At 43.1% G+C, this 27,330-nt stretch overlaps 1 protein-coding gene across 1 annotated transcript in view; it reads left to right on the forward strand.

Moving 5' to 3' along the window:
* Positions 1-27,330, forward strand: part of DGKG (diacylglycerol kinase gamma) — a 202,365-nt gene that overhangs the window by 62,679 nt on the left and 112,356 nt on the right. The window contains exons 4-11 of the mRNA XM_042955649.1: positions 1,706-1,868; positions 2,459-2,521; positions 10,470-10,640; positions 15,353-15,402; positions 19,322-19,396; positions 20,059-20,181; positions 24,824-24,941; positions 26,482-26,570. Of these exons, the coding sequence (XP_042811583.1) occupies positions 1,706-1,868; positions 2,459-2,521; positions 10,470-10,640; positions 15,353-15,402; positions 19,322-19,396; positions 20,059-20,181; positions 24,824-24,941; positions 26,482-26,570 (852 nt within the window). The remainder of the gene's footprint in view (positions 1-1,705; positions 1,869-2,458; positions 2,522-10,469; positions 10,641-15,352; positions 15,403-19,321; positions 19,397-20,058; positions 20,182-24,823; positions 24,942-26,481; positions 26,571-27,330) is intronic.

Below are 27,330 nucleotides of genomic sequence, written 5' to 3' on the forward strand. Positions count from 1 at the left end.
GGTTCAGAGGTGATGGGCTAGAGCCCAGAGCAAATGGGACTAAGGAGGTGACGAGGCTAGTGTGGTCTGGCTGGAGAACGTTGAAGGGGAAGGGAAGAAAGACAGGACAGTAATTCGAGTAACCAACCATTTCTTTGGAGCAGTGCCCTTGAACGTGCTTGCAGGTAGAGAAGCAGATGCTGGGAGATGCCTCCAGATGCAGGGAGGCTGGAATCAAGGGTCATAGTGGGTGGGCTCCACTTGGAAAGTAGGAGGAAAAGATTTTGCTGTCACAGACTGGTAAAAAAGAGGAGGATGTGTAAGGAAGAGACATTCTGAGGTGATGCTGTGGAGACAGAGAGGGACCAAAAAAGTATAAAAGAGAGACCCAGAGACTCAGGGGCAGAAAAGACAGAGAGATAGAGACTGATTGGTAGTTGTCACAAGAAATGTGAGTTCACCATTTGGTTTGAGATCCCTTAACTTGCTAAGAGCCTGCGTTTTCCTCTGTCCGGCCAAATCAGGCTTCCTCCACTCTGTAAAGAAGATGTGTAGAATAGCCCCACCTGGGACAAGTAGAAACTGCTGTGTGAGCTCCCTCCCATTGGGACCATGAGAGCATCCCCTGTTTTTAGAGCCAAAACTTTGTATCCCAAACCTAATTGTGTATATTCAAGGTGGCTCGTAGTTCTGGGAAGGCTCTCAGATTTTCTAGAAGAGACAAGGGGTTAAATGCTATCAACATTTTGAAAGGAGAACCAAATAGGCTCCCAGAAAGGGATTTTATTCTCATGGCTGTTGTTATTTACAAAAGCCTGCACAGCAGATCTTAGAGTAGAGCTTCCTCAGTGATTTCCAGGAGCATCTGCCGATTTGATGAAGAATCTGATGCCATCAGGGCACAAGCCAGTGATGATTCACTGCAAACTGTCTTTGTTGAGTGTTTGCTGAGCACAGCAGCCCTTTCTGGCATGGTTGCTTCCAGCCTGGGACCATAAGCCAGGCAGTAGTGGGAGAGATACAGCAGGGAGAGCTTCTAGTTTTTGGCACATTTCTTGATTCTACCTTCTGTCCTTGGCTTCCTGCTCTTCTCCTAGTGCCTAAAACCTTCGCAAGGACATGTTTAGAGAGCAGTTGAGCCAGACACATACCCTCGCCTGTTAATCTTGAGGTTCATCCAGGGAAGGTCAGTTATGAAACTAATGAAGGATGGAGCCTGTCTTTTCCTGTTTTCTGAGACTCAAATACTCAGGAATCCCATCCCTCACAACACAAACAAATGGAAATACCACAGAAGACCCATCTTTCTACCGTGTTTTCAGCTACATCCTTCATCTTAACTAGGATTCCAGGGCACTGACCAAGTCCGGCTTGTGGGCAGAACCCTCCACACCCAGTGCTTGCTCCCCATCACCCCTTTCTACTTAGTTTTAGACACGTCTTGTTACAGAAGCCTCCTGTGAGCACCAACATGCAACCATCAGTGTTTTCTCTTTCTTGTATCCTGTTCCCTGCTCCCTGTGCCTGTCATCCTCCATCACCCACTGACCTTTTCATTCCAGCATTTACCCATCACTGCACTTCTTTCTGCTTTCCTTTCATTTCTTTCACCTGCCAGCGCCCCCCCCCCCCCACCCCCGCCGCCGGCCCCAAGTTTCTCTTCTCTCCTTCTTCTCTGTCCCTTTGCTTCTCTGCACTGACTTTTTCCCTCTTTGTTCTTCCTCAGCCAATTAGCTATGATGTCTTCAAGCTGTTCATGAGGGCATACCTGGAGGTGGACCTTCCTCAGCCACTGAGCACGCACCTCTTCCTGGCCTTCAGCCAGAAGCCCAGACAGGAGACCCCTGACCACCCAACGGAGGGGGCCAGCAATGAGGCCAGTGGCCCAGGTACACAGACCAACATTCCCCAAGATGGAAGGGAGATGCTGCAGCTGTAATGCACTTGCCACAGCCACAGGCTGAACTCCTAGGGGGTACCCTGTGCAGAGTAACTTCCTTACGGGGTGGAAATGAGAACCAGGACTCCAGGACTCCTTTCCCCATGGGGTCTCACAGGAAGTGCTGTCTAATCGCTTTCTCAGAGGAATAAAGAGGAGCAGAATTCCTGCACCCAGGCTCAAAAGGGAGGGTGGAGGGGGGGAGAGGAGGCATCAAGTAATGTGTGGCAGGGGGTAGAGAGTCTTCTGCAAAGGCTGCAAGAAGCCTTTGGATGGAGCACATTCAGCTCATGTACCCAGGCTGGAAGAACCCAGGAGTGTCAGAGACCAGAGGAAGGTAAATTGTGGTCACTGTCTTCTTGGAGTTTGGGCTATAGTGAGGGAGACACAGTCAGCCCCAACAAATCAGCATGAACCCAGCTGATACTCAAAGAGACACACAAGTCTAGTGATCCAGGCCCCATGGGAAGGTCCCCTGCCTGCCTCTGTAAGAAGCTGGAGAACGTAGGCTGGTCCTTAAATCTTGTTTTTACTCCCCAGATGCCAACATACAGAATGTGGATAATGGTGCCAAAGCAGATGAGGCGTGTGCCCCTGATACAGGTAAGTCTCTGTAATACATGATTTGCAGTGTTGAGGGGGACTGGGGAATACCTCATCCTTGGGAGGAGGGAGAGATATACCCAGCAGCATGTCTTCATGTCATTGTATGTCCTTTGAGCAGATCTTGTCTGCCTCCATCTTGGAGGCCCCCACCACTCAACTGTGCTGGGATTCTGAGTCTTGATGCGGGTTCATGCTTCACTAGCCCTGAAACAGGAAAGCTCATTCAATATTTACTTCTGATGGGTCTGCCTGGCCAGAAGGGGGAGAAGGGGAGCCTTCTCAGGAGAAAGTATATGATGAGGGTTTGAGAGAGAGAGAGAGAGAGAGAGAGAGAGAGAGAGTGTGTGTGTGTGTGTGTGTGTGTGTGTGTGTATAAAGAGGCAGCTGTAGGGCTGAGGTACAGATGACTCTACCAGTGGATGGTAAGGGTGTGCCCAGATGCACTATAAGAAATGGCAAAGAACATCTTTTTAGTAGAATTATTCCAGATGGAAACCTGGGTTTACACATGAGAATGAAGAGAAACTGGTAACCACATGGGTAAATGTAAAGAATATGTGTCTTCTTAGTTAAATCTCCTTAAAAGGTAATTAACTATTGAAGCAAAAAAAACTAAATGACATTGTGTTGTGCAGTTTATAATATAACTTATGTAGAAATCAAATGTATAACTGTAGCACAAAGGCCTGGATGGGAGAATTGGAGGTATTTGTGTGCACCGGCTTAAGGAAGTCAGGAGGAGGAGCAAGGGGAAGCCGGCTAAAATTAGTTTGATTTATTTCCCAGGGACTTGGTACGATGAGAGAATTTCAAGTGGATATTAGATGTAGTTCTAATCTTTTTTCCAGTCATGGCAAGAAGGGCAACTAGAAGGATTAAGGATTTTTCAGTGTGTAACTGAAGGACTGGTGAGATCAAAAATTTACTGTGGATAAAAAGCAGAACGTGGTTGGGAAAGGAGAGTTGCCGTTGAACCGTAAGTTCAGCAAATTCCAGTCTTCCCAGAACTGCACAAAGCAAGGATGACAAGCGTCGGTGCCTTCCTGAGGCCTTCAGGGGCAGCATCAGGGCAAGACTCTGCAAAGTATGGCTCACCCACCCTCCCTCCCCAGCATCTCACCCAGCCATGCTAGGTTCATGACCCCTTGGTAAAATGGGTTTAAGTTATAAATAAGTCTTAAATCTTATGTGGAATAATAGCAGGGGCGTGTTATGACATAGCTTATTCTCATGATGGGAAGAGAAGGGTGAAACCTTGGGATTCTAAACTCTGAGCAGCTAAAACAACCATGAAAAGCGTTTGGACCCAAACTCTTTACCCAGAGGCTTTCTTAGTCTGAGTATCTGGAACTTCAAGATGAACCTGAGAGAAGCTATACTTCATTTTCTGAGGTTCCAAATTGTCTGGACAGGATTTGTTTTAGTGGCTGAGGTTTCTGAGGCCCCAAGGAAGGATGTATTAGAGCTACTGTCATTATATGATATTTGAGAAAAGGTGGTAATAATGGAACTTGGCTGTCTTATTTGACCACCACGTTAATTTGCAACATTCGTATCATTCTGGGTCTGAGAGCAACTTCCAGAGATTTACACCTGGAGAAGTGATTTATGATGTACCACTTTCCTTGTTTATGGAGAGTATCAGTTTCCTGGGGTCAAATAATGAAAGGGTAATGATCTGACTGCTGGCCCAAGGAGGTATATAGCATCTTTTCATCTTTTTTAGTGACTTGAGATTTAAAGTAGAAAATCCGTTTCCTATGGGGCTACTTTGCGTGGATGTCTTAATTAGATGCCCCTGTTCGCGAGAAACAGGAATGTAGGGACAGACAGATACCACAGAGAGAAGCCTCTGCCAGTAAGGAAGAGCCAAGTTCTGGCATCACCTTAGATCAGGCCATCTGTTGAAAATCCCAGCCTTTTCCTGTTGCCCAGGCAGAAGCCAGAGGAAACTAAATTCTGATTTGATATGGCCTATTTAGGCTTATCAGAGCAATATCCAAGCTTGGATCTCGAACAGCCCACTTCAAGTTATTCATTTCCAGAGCCAGGTGGGTTAATGGTTGGGTCTGTAAACACAGCAGAGAGGGGCTTTCACTGAGTCCAGATATGGACTCAGAACCTTGAGCAATCTGTCTGTCATTGTCAGGACGTCAGCTAGGAAGGCCTGAATGCACCTTTCCATGAATGGCCAGGCCTAGTTGGGATAAACAACGTGAACTTTAGTCTCCTGGTTTTAATTTAGTTCCTCAGGCTCCTAAGATGTTTCAGCAACTCAGAATATTGTCCTTGGAATTTTTTTCTTAGTTTTTCCCGTTTATAAAAGTAACACATTCATATTGTAAAAAAAAAAAAAAAAAAAAAAAAAAAAAAAAAAAAAAAAAAAAAAAAAAAAATTGAAGAATACAAAAAAAAAAGAAGGAAACAACAAAACCATCCATAACTTACCAGTGCAATTACACACATGCATACACACACATGTATTTTTTTCTATAATTTTTTACAGAATTGGAATCAGACTATATATATAATTTTGGAACCAGCTTTGTTTTTCACTTACCATTATACTCACAAACATTTTTCATGTCCTTCAAGACTTTTGGTAAACACCCATTTTAATACAAGTCCCTCTTTCAACAGATGAAAATCTGAGGTTGGATGTGGGGAGTAAGCCCACTTGTGCAAGGTCACACACCCATTAACACAAACCCAGAGTGAGAAACCTAGTCCTCTGCCTCTAGGTTGGTGTTCTTTCCACTATGCCCAACTGGAAGGCAAGAAGTAATACAGAGACTAAGACAAAAGGTGGAATAAGTCAGGTCTGCCTAAGAACACTCAAGCAAAAGGGTTTATGACATGGCACCTAGACAGAACCTATGTAATCCGGAAGAGGGTGTTAGTCTTTGACTACTGATGGCCCTTGAGGGATGTACTTAGATGACTGTGGGTTAGGGGTATTTCATATAAGGTAGCTTGAGGAGGAAAACGTTAGTAGGACTATGTGCCTCTCAGTCGTTCTGCTCCCCAGCATTTCCATGACTGGAATGAACAGTACACCTCATAGACTAGAACAGTGGCTCCAGATCCAATCACAGTCCTAGTAACCCAAAGATCTTTGTAAAAGGCTGTAATAATGTTTTAAAACAGCTTTGGTGAGCTCTAATTGGCATAAAATTAATTGCACATGTTTCAAGTGTATAATTAGTAAGTTTTTGCATATGTATACATCTATAAAACTAGTACCGTGTCATCCCCAAAAGTTTCTTTATAGTCTCTTTCTCCCACCCTCCCTAGCCACCCACCCCTAGATCCATACAATCACTGATCTGCTTGCTGTCACCATAGATCGGACTGCATTTTCCATATTTTATATACGTAGAATCATACAGTGTGTACACTTTTTGGTGTGGCTTCTTTCACTCAGCGTAATAATTTTTAAATGTATCCATGTTGTCATGTGCATCAACAATTAACACATTTTTAATGCTGATTAGTATTTTAGTATATAAGTAGATATTCCACAGTTTGTTTATTCATTCATCTATTAATGGACATTTGGGTTGATTCCAGTTTGAGACTATTTCATATACAACGTGAATATTCTTGTACAACTCTTTGTGTGGGCAGCTTTCATTCCTTTTAGGTAAAGATCTAGGAGTGGAATGTTTAGGATTGTTATGTTCTCATGATAATTTGACTTCTGCATTATGAAATGATTCTCTTTATTCCTGGTAATACTCTTTGCTTTGAAATCTACTTTATTAGAATTATGTTCATAATTGATGTAGCAACTCTAGTTAACTATAGTTAAAATGGTATCTTTCTCCATTCTTTTCATGTATTTGTGTCTTTATACTTAAAATTTTTTTAATGTTTATTTATTTTTGAGAGAGAGACAGAGCATGAGTGGGGAAGGGTCAGAGAGAGAAAGGGAGACACAGAATCCAAAGCAGGCTCCAGGCTCTGAGCTGTCAGCACAGAGCCTGACACCAGGCTTAAACTCACGCCATAAGATCATGACCTGAGCTGAAGTCGGATGCTTTACCGACTGAGCCACCCAGGCGCCCCTGGCTTTATATTTAAACTGCCTTTCTTATTGGAAGCATGTAGTTGGGTCTTGTTGTTGTTCTTCTTGTTGTTGTTGTTTATCTAATCTGACAATCTCTGCCTTTTAGTTAGAGTTTTAGAATGTTTACATTTACTGTGATAATTGATATGGTTAGGTTTAAAGGGACCATCTTGCTATCTGTTTTCTTCTTTTCCTATCTGTCCTTTCTTCCCCTTTTGTTCTTTTTCTGTTTTCTTTTAATTAATTGAATTATTTATGATTTCATTTTGCCTCCTTTTTGATCTTATTAGCTATAACTTTGTTATATTATTTTAACTATGTTAAATATAGTTTAAGATAGTGACTGTTTTAACTATCATAGTCTACATTCAAGTAATATTATTCCACTTTGCATATACTATAAGAAATGTATTGCAGTATATCTCCATTTCTTATCTAGGCCTTTGTGCTATTGTTGTCATACATTTTACTTCTACATATGTTAAATTATAAACTGCACAACACATTGTTATTATTTTTGCTTTAATAGTTAATTATCTTTTAAGGAGATTTAACTAATAAGAAAAATATTTTTTTATATTTTCCCATGTGGTTACCGGTTTCAGTGCTCTTTATTCTTGTGTGTAAATCTAAGTTTCTGTATGATATAATTCTACAAAAAAGATGTTCTTTACCACTTCTTGTAGTGCAGCTCTATACAGTTTTGTACATCTGAAAAAATTTTATTTTGCCTTTTTTTTCTAAAGATATTTCACTGAGTAAGGAATTTTAGGTTGACAATTTTTTTTCCTTTAGTGTTTTAAAGATGTTGTTCCACTGACTTTCAGCTTACTTTCTTTCCAATGAGAAAATTACTGTCATTCTTATCTTTGTTTCTCTCTACATAATGTGCCTTTTTTCCTCTGGCTTCCTTTATGATTTTTTTTATCATTGATCTTAATCAGTTTGATTATGATGTTTTTGGTGTAGCTTTGGGGGTTTTTGTTGTTGTTGTTTTTAAAGTAGGCTTTATGCTCAGTGCAGAGCTCAACACAGGGCTTGAACTCACGACCATGAGATCAAGACCTAAGCTAAGTTCAAGAGTCGGACATTTAACCAACTGGGCCACCTAGGCAACCCACCTTGATGTAGTTTTATTTATATTTATTGTGTTTGGGGTTCATTGAGAATCTTGGATCTGAGGTTCTATTGCTTTTATCAAATATCGACACATTTGGAAAAATTTTAGCCATTATTTCTTCAATTTTTTCCTACTTCTTTCTTTCCTCTTTAGGTATTCCAACTACATGTTTATTTGACTACTTGAAGTTGTCCCACAGCTCACAATATGATGCTCTTTTTCTTTCTTTTTTTAGTCTTTTTGGATGGTTTCTTTTGCTGTGCTTCAAATTGACTAATCTTTTCTTCTGCAATGTCTAATCCACTCTAAGTCCTATTCAGTGCATTTTTTTTTCATTTCACGCATCATATCTAGACACTTGATATAGACAGGCATTTTTAAATATCTTTTATATTCCTACTTAAAGTGTACTATCTTTCCTCTAGCCTCTTGGACATATGGAATACAGTTGTAATAATTATTTTACAGCTTTTGTCTGTTATATCATCTGTGTCATTTCAATTGCTTTTTCTCATTATTATTGTTTATATTTCCTTTCTTCTTTGCATACCTGTCAGTTTTTTATTAAATGCCAGCCATTGAAAATGTTACATCATTGGGTATTGGATATTTTGATATTCCCATAAAAATTCTTGAGCTTTGTTTTGGGGCACAGTTAGGCTACTTGGAAATAGTTTGACCTTTTCAGGTCAAGCTTTTAAAGGTTTGTTAGCCAGGACCAGAAAGGCATTTGCTAATTTTACCCAACAATCAAAACAAAACTCTTCTGAGTACTGTACTCAATGATTCATGAGTTATGGGGGTTTCTACCTTAGTTGGTGAGAATAGACACTATTCCTGGCTCTCTGTGCATTCCAGGGACTGTTCCCTCTAATACTGACTCTTTCTCCAGCCTCCAGTAGTCTCCTCGCACATCTGTACTCATTGTTACTCAGCTGAATAATGGAACGGAACTCTCCACTGATTATTCACAGAGTACCCTTTGTAGACCTCTGGAGTTCTCTCTGTGCAGCTTCTTCCTCTTTGGTGCTCTGCTCTGTGAACTCTAGCCACCTTGGGCTCCCCAGGCTTCAAGCTCTATCTCTTCAGCTCAGAGAGACTTCCAGAATCTTCCTGGGTTCCACCTACCAGTGCTACAGCCTAGAAACTCTTTCTGAACAGTATGATGTGGCAATTATGGGGATCATCTCATTTGTATTCTGTCTCTTGGGATCACCATTTGGTGCTACCACATTCAGTGCCCATTGTTTCATATCTTTTGTCCAGTTTTTTGTTTCAGTAGAAGGATAAATTTGGTCGTGTTACTCCAATTTAGTCAAAACAGAAGTCATTATAATAGTGTTTTCATGGATGGATAATCTGAGGATGTAACAGTAACTTGAGGTATAATGGGCTACCTAGTGCAAAGGATTTCTCACAGTTGTCTTATAGGTTATGTTTTTTCATAACTTTTCCTCCAGTGCTGATTTTAATACTTGTGTTGCATATGTAATTTTATTGCAGTTTCCCCCATCTTACTATCCTTATTTTTATTTCACCCTATTGTATTTTTATCCCACCTTGCTCACCCCTGAGGCTCTCTGCTCCAATTTAACATATCTTCTCTCAACCTCCTGAGGGTCTTTCTTGTCCAGTAGGAAATTGTTTCTGAAGATCTGGTTTTCTGAGACTTCAAGATGGAGTTTCCTGTCCTTGTTTTATAGCTCTGTTTCATAAGGTAGGCTTTCATGTTGCACAGCTCTACTGGACTGATAGGAACTGTTTGCCTTTGCTTGGCACTTTGGCTTTCTGAATAAAAAGTATACCGGTTGCATTGCCTTCCATTACTGGAAGCAGCCATTACATCAGGGCTGTCTTTCCCTCTGTCTATATCTTCAGACCTCCACCACTTAGTGGCACAACACCTAAGTGGATTTTTCACTACCAGTCTTCCTCTTACTTTTCCCTGTGTTTTCTGCAAATTTACCCTCGTTCTGGAAATTATTAAGAGATCATTTCTTATGGGCATGGATCTAGAGAGGCTGGGGGGAAGAGAGATATCCCTTAAAGTGCCTTGAGAAAAGTATAATTCACACAGTAAAATATAGGTGCCCAGTTTTCTCATTAACAATAACCTCATATTTCTGGATTAGAAGACAAGAAAGACAGAGTTTTCCAACCTAAAAGAAGGAAAACTCCAGAGGGATAACTTACCGTATTCCTGTGGTATGATAAACCACTTTCTGCATTTTCTTAATCCAATAGATTAGGCTTGCGGCTAGTCAGAATTCTTCCGAGTGCCTGGAAATTTGTCGATTGTTGATCCCAGTTTTCTCTTTTGAATGTTCATCTTTTTCTTTATCTTTGAATGTATTTGAGAAGAAAACCGTAAAAAGGTGTACTGGTATGTGACCAATTGTCTGGATTTTGGAATCCCAGCCAAAAGTAACTCTACAAATTGAGTAAGTGTTCCCAAAAAATTAGGCAAAATGACATTTACCTGTTGGGTATTGATATTACTAAAAATCATTCTCATCTTTTCTGAAAATTCACAGGGTATAGGTGAATTTCTTACAATGATAGAGATTCTTAAAAGTGTCAGAATGGGCTCCATTCATAGAGTATGAATGCTACAAACTGGATTTCTAGGACCACTGATTTGATCATATTTAAGTAACCAACACTTTCTCTACCAAGAAAATGATGGAGCAACAAACAAGGTTTAATATTTACTAAACGTTAAGTGCCGTTGGATGGTTTCCTTTTGCCTATTGCAGAATCAAAGATCACCGAGAAGCAGGTGCCAGCAAAAGACCAAGTGGCTGCAACCCTCCTGGGAAATCCTGTTGTTCCATCTCCAGGCTCAGAATCCCCTATAGTGTACCTGAAGGATGTCGTGTGTTACCTGTCCCTGCTAGAGACGGGGAGACCTCAGGATAAGCTGGAATGTAAGTGTCCACCCTGTCAAAGGGCATCAAGTTTTTCCTAGAGGAAGATGTAGTGTCTTGTTCTTCCTTCTAAACATGTCAGACGGAGATTGATCTGGGATCATGGGTACTGGTGATGCCTGCTTGGGGAAGATGTTTCTGTCCTGTCACCAACAGTGATCTGAACATTTCCTGGAATCCACGTTGGGACCAGAACCAGTTGTATGGAGAGTGGGAAGCGCATCTGAGACCTTGGTATTGAGAACCAGGATTTGGAAAGGGGAGAAGTCTCTACAAGGGGTCAAGACTCCCCTTCTTTGCTGAAGGAACTTCCTGAAAGCCTCCAACCAAAAAGCTGCCACCTTCTCTTATTTTTCAAGGGAGGATATTCAGTATTTGTCTTCCTTCTCCTGTTCTGTGCCCAAACAACTCTTTATGAGGGAATCTTTTTTTTTTTCTTGAGAATTAATCAGTCTCTATCTCATTAAAACTTATTTTCATTTCTTCACCCACCCCTACGCCACATTTTTTTGGCCTCTAGAGAGAAACAGCTAGTTAGGTAAGGGAGTTGATCTTGGTTTCACAATGCTCCTTAAAGTTGGTTTCAGGGAGGGAATAATATCTGGTGGCAGAAAGGAAGGCCCACAGCAGCAGAAAGGAAAGCCCACAGCAGCTGAAACAGCCTGTGGGCTCCTAGTAAGACTCACTGCAGGGTTGGGCTCACTGGCCTCCATCAGCCTACAGGCAGACTTTTAAAAACAGAAGACAATAGGACCTCGTTAAAAAAGATGTATTGTTTTGGCTCTTTTTGGGACTTTAGTAGACATTAAAGGGAAAAACATAATACATCATAGCAAAAGTCAAAATTCCAGTTAATAATAAGATGAGTCAACAAAACTGAAACATTAACAGGGAAGTATCTGGCAAAGGTTAACCCTCGCCCAAACCAAAGTGAAACAGTTCACTAACCACCCACGGTTTTGAGGTGTTAACAATTGCAAGCCTTAAGTGCCAATTTGGTAGCAAATATAGCAGATTTATGTCTCTTTTGGCTAGTGTTTAAAGTGAAATGTCCAATTATTTCTGAGATTCAGCTGGACTTTGAGGCCTTATATTTGTTCATAGTTACCAGAGAGGATGTGAAAGATGTTTTCATACTAGTGGCTCTCAGACTGGGTCTTTGTAATGGCAATAGAAAGAAACTGCATTTTATTTTATTTTATTTTATATATATTTTTTTCTTTCGATAATATTTATTTTTGAGTGCGATAGAGACAGAGCATGAGTGTAGGAGGGGCAGAGAGAGAGGGAGACACAGGATCCAAAGCAGGCTCCAGGCTCTGAGCTGTCAGCACAGAGCCCAATGCAAGGCTGGAACTCGGAAACAGCGAGATCATGACCTGAGCCGAAGTCAGACGCTTAACCAACTGAGCCACCCAGGCACCCCAAGAAACTGCATTTTAAAAAACTTTTTATTATAGAAAATTTCCAACGTAGATAAAAGTATAAAGTACAATGAGCTTCCATGTACCCATCAGCCACCTTCAGTAATTACTGATTTATAATCAATCATGCTTTATTTATACCTCCCATGCATTCCCTCTGCCCCAGGAAATGTCGAAGCAAATTTCAGACATCACATAATTTCACCTATGAATATTTCAGTATTCAAAAAATATGACTTTTTCTTAAATATAACCACGGCACCATTATCACATTGAAAGACAATGACTCCTTACTATTGTCTGTTCAGAGAGAAAAGAGGCAGGGCCAGTATAAGAGCAAAAGCACTTATTTAGGGCCTCAGAATAGCAGTTCAGGGAACACAGATTTGGGCAGCAAGCCAAATAGTGCCCTTCCGAGGGAACAGAAGTTGAGGGTTTTTAAAGACAAAAGGGAATGCTTGTATATGTTGTTTACAGAGAATTTTTTTATTGGTGTTGATGGCAGAAGACGAATCTTGACTGAATATAATTGGTTACTAAGGCTGTCACTAAGCAGACTCTTACTGTAGTAAGTTACAGGTATTAGAATTGAGTCCTTGGAATATTTGAAGTTTGGCCCAAGTCAGAGTTCACAGTTCCACCCAGTTAGGATGTGGGTAGGGCCCATCTACTTGATGACCTCCCAGCTCCATTTTAAAACCCTTTGACATAAGTGACTTGATTTCATTTCACCGTTTATATATCAAATATTGCCAGTGTTCACATTTTCCCAGTTATCTTATATATTTTTAGTTGTTTGACTCAGGATCCAAACTTGGTCTATACATTGCCATTGCTTCTTATGTTTCTTCTGTTTTAATCTTCTGCTTATTTTTTTCCTTGTAATTTTTTGTTGCAGATCATTTGGCCTGTTGAGTTTTTAATCTTACTTGTGTTTTTTTAATGAAACCAAATAAATTCAAATCTTCCCCTGATTTTAATGACTGAAAACAACTTACGCTTTCCTTTTTAATAACCAAACATGTATCTTTTTGGAAATTATAGCCTGAACTCATACCTTTTATCAATACATTAACAATAATAATTTTCATTGTTGAACACCTTATATCTGTTAATCACTTTATTATTTTTTTAATTATTTCAACATTTATTTATTTTTGAGACACACAGAGAGAGAGAGACAGCATGAGTGGGAGAGGGGCAGAGAGAGAGACACAGAATTGGAAGCAGGCTCCAGGCTCTGAGCTGTCAGCACTGAGCCTGAGACACGGGGCTCAAACCCACCAACCATGATATCATGACCTGAGTTGAAGTCAGACGCTTAACTGACTGAGCCACTCAGGCACCCCTCTGCTAATCATTTTAAATACATTATCTCATTTTAACCTCACAATAACCCTAGGTCAGTGTGATTGTTTTCATTTGACATGTCAGAAAGCGCAGAAAGTGTAAATGACTTGCCCAAGGCCATGCTGCTGAAAAACTGAGTGCTTACACTTTCTAGTTCTACTATCAGTGCATATTAGGACCAAGAGAGCTCTGTGTTAAGAGTTGCCCCTGCCCAGGGTCTGGGAGCAACAGTCGTGGGAAGGTCTGTCCTTCTTTATCTGCTTGGTGAGTCAGCCTCATATGCCGAGTTCCTCTGACCAGGACATTCTGAAGTTTCACGGAGAATCCCAAGGCCACGATCCTACTTTTAAAGAACCTCAGCTCCTACCAGGATCACACAGCTGAACAAGCACAAAGTGCAGGGATATTAAAACATACAGAAAGATGTAGCAACACACAGACAACTTAGCAGGAGTGTTGTCACCTTTGGGTACATGCTGAGAGGTCCAGAGTGGGTATGTGGAGGAAGGGGCAGTTAGGGGAGGCTCCACAGAGAAAGCAGGCCTGATGAAGTTAGAACTGGAGGAAAATGAAGACGTGTTCAGCTGTGCTCCCCACTCTGCTTACTTCTGAGATCACAGACAGGATCCCTACCTTTTAGATGACCAAAATAAATGAAAATTTAGTACTTTGCCCAAATTTCTCTCTCAGATCTTCCTTATCCTGCATCACCTCCCTACAGCTAGAACATGATAGAGGATATTTCTGAATAACATGTTGACGTTTCAGAAAAATAAATACAGTAGCTTCTGTAGTGGTGGTAATGAGGATTAAATGAGTAGTAACGATAAACTGCATAGGAGAGTACATCGTACTTATTAAATGCCATATATAAATGTTCATTATTGAAAGAAAAATGAATAATATCTGTTGAGTGCTTTCTACATTCCAAGCACTGTGAGACTTAGGAATAGGGCACAGGAATAGAAGTCTGTATTATATAAGCTCAATCTTTCTAAAATCTTTAATGAGGTCAAAAACATTTAGATGTCATAATATCGATTTTTGGAGTAATCATAGCTGGCCTGAAATCATGAGGTTAATAAAATAATGTTGAACTTCTCTGCTTGCTATGGGGATGTTAAGAGAAAGAACACGTCAATTTAAACTTCTCTGGGTATCTTTTTAAGGAGAGCTACGTTGTCAAAAATCTTCTCCTAAAGCCTTTCTAAGTATTGAAAAGGCCAGCAAAAATATTTACTTTATGTATGTAGTCTTACTTGGCATGTTTCTTTTATGAACATTTTAAAGGTTTTAAGATATTTATTGTTTTGTATATATCTTTACACTTTATGTTTATATCTTATTTAGAAAAACTAAAAATTATTATGGAGACAAAAATTGGCCTATCGTTTACATGTTAATCCTCATTTAAAAAAAAAAAAAAACAACCTAGGAGAAAGAAAACATCACAGTCTCCATCTTACAAATAAACAAACATGGCCAAACAAAGTTAAATGACTTGTTTGATGCCCGGGATGGTAGGACAAGGCCAAGATGTGAGTCTGCCTAAATCCACACCCTTTCCGTGTGCAACGGAAGCAGTATCCCATTTATAATTTGGGTGCCTCTACCCACCATCAGCTGAGCATTTGCTTTGAGTCATGTTCCAGTGATACTGCGAGATACGCATGCTCGACCAGGAATCATACCGTGACCTGGATCTCATCAGCCACAGTTATTGGTTAGACAGGTCCGGAAGCCAGACGGCTTGGTTCTCCACCCTCTTCCCACCCTGTCTGTAAGAAGTCAAACTCTGCGCCTGGGAGGGTGGGTAACCTGGCTGCAATAGCCTTCGCCCCAGTGACAGAACTCATCTAAAGACTGACAGCATCAGAGTCTCAGCTCGTCCCTGGTGCCCAGAGGACACCTCGAGCCTCACCTCTGTGTCTCTTGCAGTCATGTTTCGTCTCTATGATTCAGATGAGAACGGTCTCCTGGACCAGGCGGTAAGTTCTCCCTCCAAATGTCCCTCCTGAAACCAAGAAAATCTCAGGGAGAGGGGAGCGAGTAGAGGAAGAGTAAAAATTCCCAGTTCCATATTTATGGAAATAGCAGTGTGTCAATATGGGCTACAGAAGTCATGGTAGAACTCCTCCCCCACACACACTACCACTTCGAATAGCAGCAGCCTGAGGGGGAGTGAACTCCACCTGGCCTTTTCATTTTAGAAGCCCAGGATCACAAAATCTCAAAATGGGGAGATGCTTTAGTGTCTTATCTAGTTTAACTTCCTAGTCTTCCTCTTGTGCCCGGGGTATTAGCTCAACGAGTCTGGTTCTTCCTGATCGGAGCACATGGTCCCATCCCATTGAACCTGGGAAAGCCTGAGCCCCGCCCCCACTCTCCCTCGGGAATAGGCAGGGATAGGACAGGATCATGGGGTGAAAGGAAGGATGGAGAAGGAAGAAAGCAGAGAGGAGAGAAGGCAAAAAGAATCAGACAGGCCTCATGCTCACGGCCAGCAGTGTCAGAGACAGGACTCCTTAACAGAAAGGCTGTGAGGGCGAGGGGCATGGGGCTGAGTCAGACCAGTCCCGCGGGGAAGGAAGGAAACAAGTCCGTTAGACCACCTAAATCATCCTAACATCCTCTAAACCCCAGGGTGCCTTTAAGACATTCCTGCAGCCACATCGCAATGCTGTGGGTTGTGTCCTGCCAGGGAACAGCCAGAGAATCACAGACACTCAGGCATTGGATCGACACACGTTTGTTGAGTGTCTGCCACACGTCGAGCACCGGGATACATCGGTGAAGCCAATGGACAGAAATCCATGCCCTCGTGAAACTTTCATCATCGTGCAAGCACATACACTACAAAGCATAGCAAGATACGTGTTAGAGAGATGTGTGTACTGGAAGACAGATAAAGGAGGGAAGGAAGTACTGGGGGGAAGGGGCTGCAGGTTTAGCTTGAGGAGCCAAGGAAGGTCTCCACCAGGGAGCATTTGAACAGGGACTGGTAGGAGGTGAGGAAGTAAGTCCTGGAGATATCCAGATGAAACACCTTCCAGGCAGAGGGAGCCTCAGTGCAGGGGTCCTCAGGGGGCTTGGAATGTAGGTGGATTAATGAGGAGGCCAGAGTGATGGAGCAGAAGAGTGAGGAGGTCAAAGTGAGAAATAGTAGGGGATGAGATCAGACAAGTGATGGCCAGGGGTGCTTGCGGGGAGAGTCTGTAAAACATACCAAGCCATATAGGTGACTGGGAAAGTTTGTCTTTTTACTCTGGAGAGGTGGAGAACCACTGGAGATTTTGAGCAGAGGGGTGACATGACTTCAGTTTTACCAGGTCACTCCAGCTGCTCTGTTGAGACCGGACTGTATGGACTCAAGCAGAGATATCAGTGAGCAGGCTGTTGGAATAGACAAGACAAGAAATGATGGTAGCTTGCACCAGGGTAGAAGCATTGCAGCTGGTAAGAAGTGGTGAAGTTCCAGATCTATTTAGAAGGCAGCATTGGTAGATGGAAGTGAGTCCCAATAGAAATATCTGATTCAACTTCCCACGGAGGATCCTTGGAAGATGGATACTCAGGCTGTGTGTGAAAGCTCATAGGAATGGCGAGTTCACCTTCTCCCTTGGGACAGCCATTGCACTGCTGGGGGCACTGTTAGAGAGGGCGTCCTTTCTGCACAAAAGGCACCTCTAGTCTGCCAGAGAAATTTTCTACACAAAACAGGATTCTTTGCTCCCCTCCCCTTCCCCCAACCCAGCAGGGAGGTCAAAACAGGCCAGCCTTCAACTCCTTCCCTACAGCCCTCTGCTTACTTCTGCCCTGGGTAGCTGACCAAGACAGCTGACCAGTGGAATACCAGTCCTATACAATAGGCCTTTCAGTTTCTGAAGATACTGTCATATCTACCCGAAGATCTTCTCTAAGCTCAAATTCCACAATTTCCACACTGTTTCTCATAAGGCAGGCTTAAATAACCACTCTGACCAAGCTCTGGATTGTCAGTGCTATTCATTTTTTTTTTAATGTTTATTTATCTTTGAGAGAGAAAGAGAGAGAGTGGACAGGTGGGGGAGGGGGAAAGAGAGAGGGGAACAACGAATCCAAAGCAGGCTCCAGGCTCTGAGCTGTAAGCACGGAGCCTGACATGGGGCTCAAACTTGTGAACAGCAAGATCATGACCTAAGCCGAAGTCAGATGCCCAACTGACTGAGCCACCCAGGTGCCTCTGTCAGTGCCTTTCTTAAAGTGTGGCACAGAACTTAACCCACTCCTCCATGACTCTTTAAGTATCCACATGTGGCCTGACCAGGGTAGACATCAGGGGAACAAGGTCTTCCTAAAATCTACCTACTATGCTTCCTGAAAATGCCCACCCATTCACACAGGCCGAGACTGAATCTAATTCTCTGAATTAGATTCCTGAATCACATTGTTTTATTAATCAATGAATCTTGGAGCCAGCTAGATCTGCAAGCTCTTTTTCTTTGGAAATTTTGCTGAGCCCTGTCTCCACTGTTCTGCCCACTTCCTTATCCCAATTTACTGCCTCATCTGCAGTTTTGTGATGGATTTTTTTTAATTTAAATAAAATACAATTTTTAAAAACCCTGCTGGGCTTTAGATGGCTTATTTTGACCCAGCATTCTACCTGGTGGAGGTAGCACTTTTATTTTTTTTTTTAATGTTTATTTGTGTGTGTGAGAGAGAGAGAGAGAACGAGTAGGGGAGGGGCAGAGAGAGAGGGAGACACAGAATCTGAAGCAGGCTCCAGGCTCTGAGCTGTCAGCCCAGAGCCTGAAGTGGGGCTCAAACTCAAGAACCATGAGATCATGACCGAGCTGAAGTCAGACACTTAAATGACTGAGCCACCCAGGCACCCCTAGAGGTAACACTTTTGAACTTTGCTTCGGTTCACCAATGTGTCTCCCCAGATCAATCTTACTTTGAATATCTTCGATGGTGCCCAAGAGATGCAAACCCCTCCTCAGTCCACTGTGTTTCTGTGCAACACTGGGTGTACTAATTCATTAGCGTCCAACAATTCTGTGAGGTTTTAAATAAAGCCTGGTCTTGGTACTAAACAAAAGGCTCACTCACCAGGCAAATGTAGCCCTTATAAATTTCCTATTCACAGAGCCCTGGGATTAGGGCTGGATGTGATGCAAAGGAAACAGAGGAGATGCCCCAAGTGACCTAAATCATAGTGCCTGAGCTACAACCAACATAGTGGCCCTATATCCAACTGAAACCGACCCTTGAGGGGTATAGATGGATCCCAAGTTGCTAAAGCTATGGGATGGGCACCTGGGTGGCTTGGTCGGGTAAGCGTCCGACTTCGGCTCAGGTCATGATCTCACGGTCCATGAGTTCGAGCCCCGCGTCGGGCTCTGTGCTGACAGCTCAGAGCCTGGAGCCTCCTTCAGATTCTGTGTCTCCCTCTCTCTCTGCCCTCCCCTGTTCATGCTCTGTCTCTCTGTCTCAAAAATAAATAAACGTTAAAAAAAATTTTTTTTAAAGCTATGGGAATGAGGAGGGATAAAATAGACAGGAGAGAATTGTGTTGGCTTATAAATATTTAGGGAGCTACAGTCACAAAGAAGGGGAAAACATGGGTACCCTCTATGCTGGGTCAAAGCACAGGATTGGGGAAAAAGGTGAGTCCAGGTGGGTCCAGGAGGAGGTCGGTGTTCAGTGAGCTTTCTCCATACCTCTGACATGTCCATGTTCTGTGCTTCTTTGAGCATCTACTCTCCATAGACCTTTGTAGTCAAGGCATAAATAAAGAGCAGAACAGTTACACTGTTGCTTCTTGTGCTCCGCCCCTGCCCAGGAGCTTCGCTGGGGGTTGGATTTTGAGACTTGCTCTCGAAAACACATCTTCAGTGGTTCTCTCCTCTTGATGTTTTCCAGGAGATGGATCGTATTGTCAGCCAGATGCTTCACGTTGCCCAGTATCTGGAGTGGGATCCCACGGAGCTGAGGCCTGTGAGTTTCCAGAAGCAAGGGGTGACGTCCACGTGAGCCTCCAAAATGAAAAGCAGGATTCAGGACTTGGATACAAATGTTTACTGTGCATGCTCTCCCAGACTTAGTTTCTTATAGGCAACTTCTCTAGGGTCCTATACCTTGACCTTCCACTTCTCTGACAGGAAAAATTGAAGACATAATTCAAATAGTAATACCTAATAATACTCCCTAACCTTTCCACCGGAGTTAAATTTTTATAACAGGAGTTCAAGGAACTTAGAGCTAGAAAGAATTTTAAAGATTTTCTCAATCACCAGGTAATATTAATAATAATAATTACACTGGGGGGGCTCCTATGAGTCAGATATTAGATTAGACATTTTATATTCATTTTCTCTTGCCCTCACTACGGTGCTCCAAGCATAGCAGTGTTATTTTCATTTTACAGATGAGCAAAGCAGAACCCAGAAAGGAGTGGCTTGCACAAGGCCACACAGTCAGGGAAGGGCAGGGCCAGGCACTGAACACTGGCCTCCTCACCCCTTTTTGCCCCCTCACTGCTCTGCTCACTGTGAATTAGAGGGCAAAGATAAGGCAGAGCAAACGAGAAAGAAGGAGACAGAGGGAGGCAGGGAAGTGCAGGATGAAAGTGGACAATTGTTGCTCTCTGGGTTCTGCAGATACTGAAGGAGATGTTGCAAGGAATGGACTACGACCGGGACGGCTTTGTGTCTCTAGAGGAATGGGTCCACGGAGGGATGACCACCATCCCACTGCTGGTCCTGCTGGGCATGGATGACTCTGTAAGTCAGCAAGCCTGAGTTCAAAGAGCTCTTGCCTTTCAGAAGCATCAGGCTCCACGTGGAAGTTAACATCTGTATACGGCCTTGGCTTCTGCCCCAGACCCCCATGGACACACCAGATACTCTAGACCAGCCCAAAAGTCCTCTCTTTTTACTGATTAGTGCCTGGCATATAATTCATTCATTTCACAGAGGACATTTTCTAAATTATAACTAAGTAAAGATACTGTTCTGAATGCTGGGAGGGGACACAGATATAGTATTCATCCACCAGAAGCTTATACCCAACCGGGAAGGGGGGGGGCAGAAATCAAGGGATAATACCATCTTTTCCACAAGTTAGGTTAAAACATGCTAAGAGAGTTGAGGAAGGAAGAAAAGGAGAAGGAAGGGAAGGAAAACTACCGATCTGTCAGAAGGTGGAGGACATTCAGTGATGGTATCTTATTCAACCACCAAATCAACCAGATAAGATAGATATTTTCCCCCAATTTATGTAGATGGAAAAGTGAGATTTGGGGCCTAAAGAGCAAAGGAGGAAGCAGAGTTTATTTGCACTTGACTCCAAAGATCCCACGCTTGCTAAACCTCCCACACTTAGAAGTGAGAAAGAGGGAGAAGCCTTGGAGGTTGTTTGCCCTGGCCGGAAGTACATGTGGGATTCTAGTATCTCATCCTTGAGTGTAAAGATCAGGTAGAAAGACTTTAGAGGATGTTGGATCTGGTTCTCAAGGATGGATATGATTTGGCAGATGGAAGATGATAGAAGAGAGAGTTTATGGCTGGGAGAAAAGCTTGGTCAAAGACCTAAATGACAAAGTTCGGAGTGTATTAGAGAAACCTCCCAGTTTGATCTGAGTAGGGGATACATATAGAGGCATAATGTACGCCTGCATCTGACCTAGTCTGCTTATTTTGCAAGGGAAATGCAAAAGGTAGGAAGGATACCCATACACAAGGTAGGAAGGATAAAAACCAGAAGTACACATCGTGACATTGAGCATTTACCAGGACCATCGCATCAGTTGTGGACAACACTTCTTGGAGGTTATTGAAATGTCAGAGAGAAGAATGGCACATTCAGCTGGGTCAGCCTATAGCTGGCTGCCACTACCTATAATGTCTCCAGGTGACAGTTCTGCAATTCAGGACTGCAGTTCAGAACCTGAGCCTCTGTTCCCAACACTCAAGAACAAAGAATCCTGCAGTCATCTTGGCACGTCCAGGTCTTTCCAAGTGCTAACTAGAAATCAAGGACCCAGGAGCTATGCAACTCCCTTCTTATTCCTTAGGACCCAAAAAGTCAGAGCTGGAGAAGATCCTGGTGATCCGTGGTCTAATCCCTTCATTTTACAAACTGAGGGCCAGAGAGGTAAAGGGATTTTGCCAAGGACACACACCTAGTTAATACCAGAGGCTAACCTCCATATTTCGGAGGAGCACACGTCATTCAGTGACTCTTTACCAAGAACATTCCATGGGCAAGAACCCACGTGAGCTAGGACATGAGGTGCTCAGATAAGGAAGACATACTTTCTGCTATCAATACGTGGATCAAAGTAGAAGTCCTGCCTGGGTGTTGTTCCAGCATACCTGGTTTTTTCTCTGAAATGTGGGAATGAAAATGAAACACTTTAATCACAAGGAAGCAATTTCTGTTCTCTATTCTGTTTTGGACTTGGTAAGTCCAAGGCACCACACGACTCTGCATGGAGCCGCTGTCTTAGGGCTGGAAGAGGGAGAGACAGACTATTTCTTCAACACTGTCCCCAGTATCTCCCCCAAATGCCAAAACAGCCATGTAGAAGACCATAATTTACATCAATAAATTGACAGACAAAAGCAAATGCCAATGTGGTTTTTATTGATCAAAAGTTTTATGCATCTGATTCTAAACATGCACTAAATTGTAAGTTTTTGCATCTAATACTCAGGACTCTGAAGAAAGCATCCCTCAATGTCTTAAAAATCACATGGCTCCTTTGGCTCTTTCCAAACCCACTTGTGGACACTGAAAATGTCTGAATGGCACACATGCATGTGAGAAAGAGGCTGTGTCCGGGGGAAGTTGCAGCCACACCCTCGCCCCTGGTTCACCGCGGGGAGGTTACTCCCACAGCCTGTAGAAATGAAAAGGCCACATGATGGTGCTATAACCCAAGCAGAAATGTTGCTTTAGCCTTCCCCTCCGTCCTTTCGCTTCTAATCCTGTATCTAGGAAAACAGTATCTGAGAAAAGGAAAGTCAGCTGGCTTAGTTAATGAAGGTATTTTCAGGTAAAATGACCATCATTCAGGCTACAGGAAGGCGCAGTGGGGTCCGCTGAAGAGTGCTGTAATCTCCTTTCTGCCCAGGAAAGAAAACCCTGGATTGTAGAGGCAGGGGAGAGGGACTAAAGGGCTCAGGCCAGCAAGACCCCCAGTTATTAAATCAGTTGCTTGTTTTTTTATGGTCTTGGATTATTTATACAACTTTTCCAAGGCCTCTTTCTTTCTTTTCTTTCTTTTCTTTTTCTCTCTTTTCTTTCTTGTATAGGTAGAAGTCTACCTCCTGACAGGTAAATGGGTACTTCACTTGTTTTGTGTTCCCTAGTGTCTAACACTGAGAGAAACTTAATAAAAGGGTTTTTTGGTTTTTTTTTAGTTTTTTAATGTTTATTTATTATGGAGAGACAGAGAGAGACAGAGCATGAGCATGGGAGGGGCAGAGAGAGGAGGAGACATAGAATCCAAAGCAGGCTCTGGGCTCTGAGCTGTTAGCACAGAGCCCGACACAGGGTTTGAACCCACAGACTGCGAGATCATGACCTGAGCCGAAGTCGGACACTTAACCAGCTGAGCCACCCAGGCACCCCTTAATAAAAGTTTTAATTCACACTGTGGTAAGCACTGGATTAGTAGCTTTACTTACATTATTTCATTTAATTCATACAAAAATTCTCTGAATTAGATGTTTATCAAATGAGCAGATGAATCAATCTTTTTATGAAACATTTAATCAATTAGTAAAACTGTTTACTAAAAGTGGAAATCATTAGATAAAAAGACTGTAATTCTGTAAAACTCAGATCTTGAACCAAGCAGGATTTTGAGGTGGTGAGATGAAAAATGCTTAGCCTTCCCCCAGGAGGAGACCAGCATTTGGAAAGGCAGATGGGCTTTTCTAGGGACCATAAGGAGCACAATCTGGGCACAGGAATGAATCTGGCTGCTGTGACCAGCCCAAACCAGAGGTGCCCAGAAGTAGGAACTGGGGTATGAGTCTGGCACCCTGACTGCCAGCCCTCCCCACCTTATAACAGTAGTTCTGACTGCCCTTAAGACCAGCCCAGGGGTGTTAGTCTTTTGATGGAGCCCATGAGAAAAGTTTAGGGACAGCATACATGGAGACATACTCCTGAAGCCACGGCCTCCAATGAGACTGTGCTCCTAGAGCTAGAAGCTGGAAGAACTGGTGTCTCAGGGAGGGTGTGTGATTATGTGAGGCTCGGCTTATCTAGTGGGTAAGGATGGATTTGTCTGTTCAGGAGGAAGTGGTTTAACCCTCTCTATTTCTGCCTCTTTACTATTTTATCTGTGTACAGAAAGTTGAGAGAAGCATGTTGTTTTCACTAAACTACTTTTGCCTGATTATAAAACTGGTGCATGCTCATGGTAGAAAATGTGAAAAATGCAGAAGAAAGGAGAAATTAGAGATTAAAATAAACCTGTAGTACTAACAGTGGCTAACCTCTGTTGACAGCCCAGTGACATTTCTTCTCATCAAAGATCTTATTGCATGAAACTGAGATTATATTGTCCACTTTGCATTCTAGTTTCTTCATTTAGCATTGTATCATGAGCATATTCCCATGCCATTAGATACTCTTACTAGTATCTTTTTGATGGCTGATAAATGATATGGATGTACAACTAACCTCCAGGTAATTTTGAGACCTTCAGGATATTTCCAATTTTTCATTAAAGATTTTTTTTAATGCTTACTTATTTATTTTGAGAGAGAGAGAGAAGGAGAGAGGGAATCCCAAGCAGGCTCCACACTGTCAGCACAGAGCCCGACATGGGGCCCAATCTCATGAACCGTGAGATCACAACATGAGTTGAAATCAGGAGTTGGGCGCTTAATGGACTGAGCTCCCCAGCCGCCCCCAATTTCCAATAAGGCTGGATTAAACATCTGGCAGAGCACAGAAATGTTCATCTGACTTTCAAAAATTATTTCTTTAGGATAAAACTCAAGAAGGGGAATTTTTAAGTCAAAAGTTACAAACATTTAAAGGATGATGATGGATGGATGGATGGATGGATGGATGGATAGAGAGGGAGAGATAGAAGACAGATAAAAAGTCTCTTCTGACTTACACTTCGGCCAACCATGTAGGAGAGGTCTTATTTTATCCCCCATACCTACACTCCTAGTCACACATTCCTAATGTGTAATATTTGCTCATTTTAAAAACAAAGGACTTTGTTTTGATTTGTGCTTCTTTTGAAAGAGTCCCTAAAACAGTTAAACAAGTGAATAGCTTGTTTCCCATACAGGAGAAGAGTCTTAGAAAAAAGAAAAACCTACAGGAGCCGCTCCCTGGCTTTCATTCGCATGGAGCTGCCTGCTCAGCATCTCATTCCTCGTATCCCTGCAGGGCTCCAAGGGGGACGGGAGACATGCCTGGACCATGAAACACTTCAAGAAACCCACCTACTGCAACTTCTGCCACATCATGCTGATGGGCGTTCGGAAGCAAGGCCTGTGCTGTGTTTGTGAGTAAACTTCCTTCAAGCCCCTTTCCCCAGGAAGCGTCTTGAGCCATTCCAGGCAGAGTCTAAGTGCTTCTGCCTCTCGGCTTGAGGGACCACCTATATTGTCCAACAGCAGGAAATAAAGCAAGAGCTCTGTGTCCTATTTCCATCTTACCCAAGTCAAATGAACAAATAATGTCCTGTTAGTGGAGTCCTGTCATGGGCCGCTGAGCCCTAGAAAAAAATCATTAATGTTCACGCACAATTTTAAAACATCTCATAGTGATTTTAATTGGGTTTTGCTAGTGAATGTTTATTTTGCTGAAGCTAGGGGGTGGTCATTAATAAATAGCATAAGACTGTATTGTGTAAATGCATGGAACTTACGACTCTCCTTTGGTTTGTCTTTATAATCCATTTAGTAAAGTCAGGAGAGGAGAAAAAAACAAAGGCGAAAAAAGAGGGGAGGGGACTGGAGAGAAGAAGTGGAGAAAGATGGAGGGGAAGGAGGGAGAAGGGGTGATGGAGGAAGGAGAAGGGAGACAGGGAGTAGGGGAGCAGAGGGAGAGGGGAAGAGGCTACAGTACAAAGGCTTTTTGGGGCCAGGGCCTGTGGGTGCAGCCACCTTACCATACAGGTAGCGAACACTCCGCCTGGACCCACAAGAGCCTGGTGAGCTGCCGCTTGGGTGCTGTTCGGGCCACCAAAGTGTTTCATCTAAACATGCACACATGAGCTAGGCAGCAAGTGACCCAGCCACAAAAGTCACCTTAGCAAAGCAGGGCCCTGTGCCAACTGAGAGCCAGCATCAGTGGGCTAGTGGAGGGGCCCCCGGGCCTTCCAGCTCTGACACTCTTCTTACAGAAGAACCCCATCTTATTCCTGGTGGGTTCGAGGCCTCTGGGCCTCTATGGTTTGCATAGTAGTAAAGAGTAGTAACAACCACAATAATAATGTGTGGAATAGCTATTCTGACCAAGACACATAGTGCTTTACACACCTTATCTCAGTTAATGCTGTAAAAGCCTTGCAAAGAGAAAGGCAGTTTGGTCCCCCAAACCCTGAATTTCAGACACGTGAAGAAAGTTACCCAAGATTATGTGTGTGGTTACCAATGGCAGAGCCAGAGTTCAGGCCTAGGCCTGCCTAACTCCAAATCTCCAAAATTAGAACACCCCAGCCTTTCTCTTTCCTCTCCAGCACTTCCAACATACATGGCACTGGCATACTGAGAAGGTGGACTCCTCATGTTCTCCTTAGCAGAAAATGCCTTTCTGAGAATGTTTTCTTGCTGCGTTCACTCTCTGCAATGGAAAGCAGTGTGTTGGAATAGAGGGTATAGAAACGCGCCTGGGAGAGAAATGTGGACTCTCTTCTCAATAAGCAACTGGAGACTATGCCAGATTTCCATGAGGAAGGCCAACTCCATATGTCCCCTGCCTCTGACTGGCCACTCAGAGGGAGGCATGGGCCTGGGCTGGAGTGGAGGTGGGCAGACGGCTAGCCCTCCCTAAAGTGGACACTCACAAGCACTTTCCTTTTTGTTTTTTTTTGTTTTCAGATTGTAAATACACTGTCCACGAACGCTGTGTATCCAAAAACATTCCTGGATGTGTCAAAACATACTCAAAAACCAAAAGGGGCGGTGAGGTTAGTGATACCTGTTGTTCTACTGCATGCTGCATCCTGGCCAACACGTCCATCACCACAGATTCCTGAGCAGGAAGCTTTATCAAGTCCCTTCTCTGCCTCAAGGACCACCCTTAAATCATCCCATTCATCCATCAATCCATCAGCATCTCCGCAGTGCCCACCATGTTCCAAGCACTGTGCTAGGGGGTTCGCAGGTTACAAGATGGTCCCCAGCCTGTTCCAGAACTGTGAAGGCTAGTGGGAGAGAGACAGACATGTAAGCAAAGTACAAAGAAGTGAGCTATATGATAACGGTAGGTCCATATGGGACATACAGTGGAGGCACCAAGGAGGAGGCCAGGGGAGTTTCCACAAAGGAAGTGGCATTTGAGTTGTGTCTTGAGCCCACATCATGAGGACTTCACAAGGCATCAAGGAGTTCAAGGCACCCTAGGCAGAAGAAGCCTCGAGTGCAAGGCATGGAGACATGGCATATTCCAGACCCTGTAGTCAGTTTGGTGGGACTGGGACAGAGGATGCTTGTAGGGACGTGGTAGGAGATGGGCTCTGAAAGTGGTAGGTCCAGCCTGGGCAAGTTCTTATGAGGCCAACCGAGGAGTTGGAAAGGGGTCACTTACACAATGAAGGGGCCACTGAAGAGCTTTAAGCACATGAAGAAATGATTGGGTTTGCAAATTAGGTTAACTGCTCTGGCACCATGGTGCAAGAGAGACATCAGAGGAGGGAAAAGAGCTCCTCCAACAGTTCAGGCAAGAGG

The sequence above is a fragment of the Panthera leo genome, chromosome C2, assembly GCF_018350215.1.
Source record: "Panthera leo isolate Ple1 chromosome C2, P.leo_Ple1_pat1.1, whole genome shotgun sequence".
NCBI classification, from domain to species: Eukaryota; Metazoa; Chordata; class Mammalia; order Carnivora; family Felidae; genus Panthera; species Panthera leo.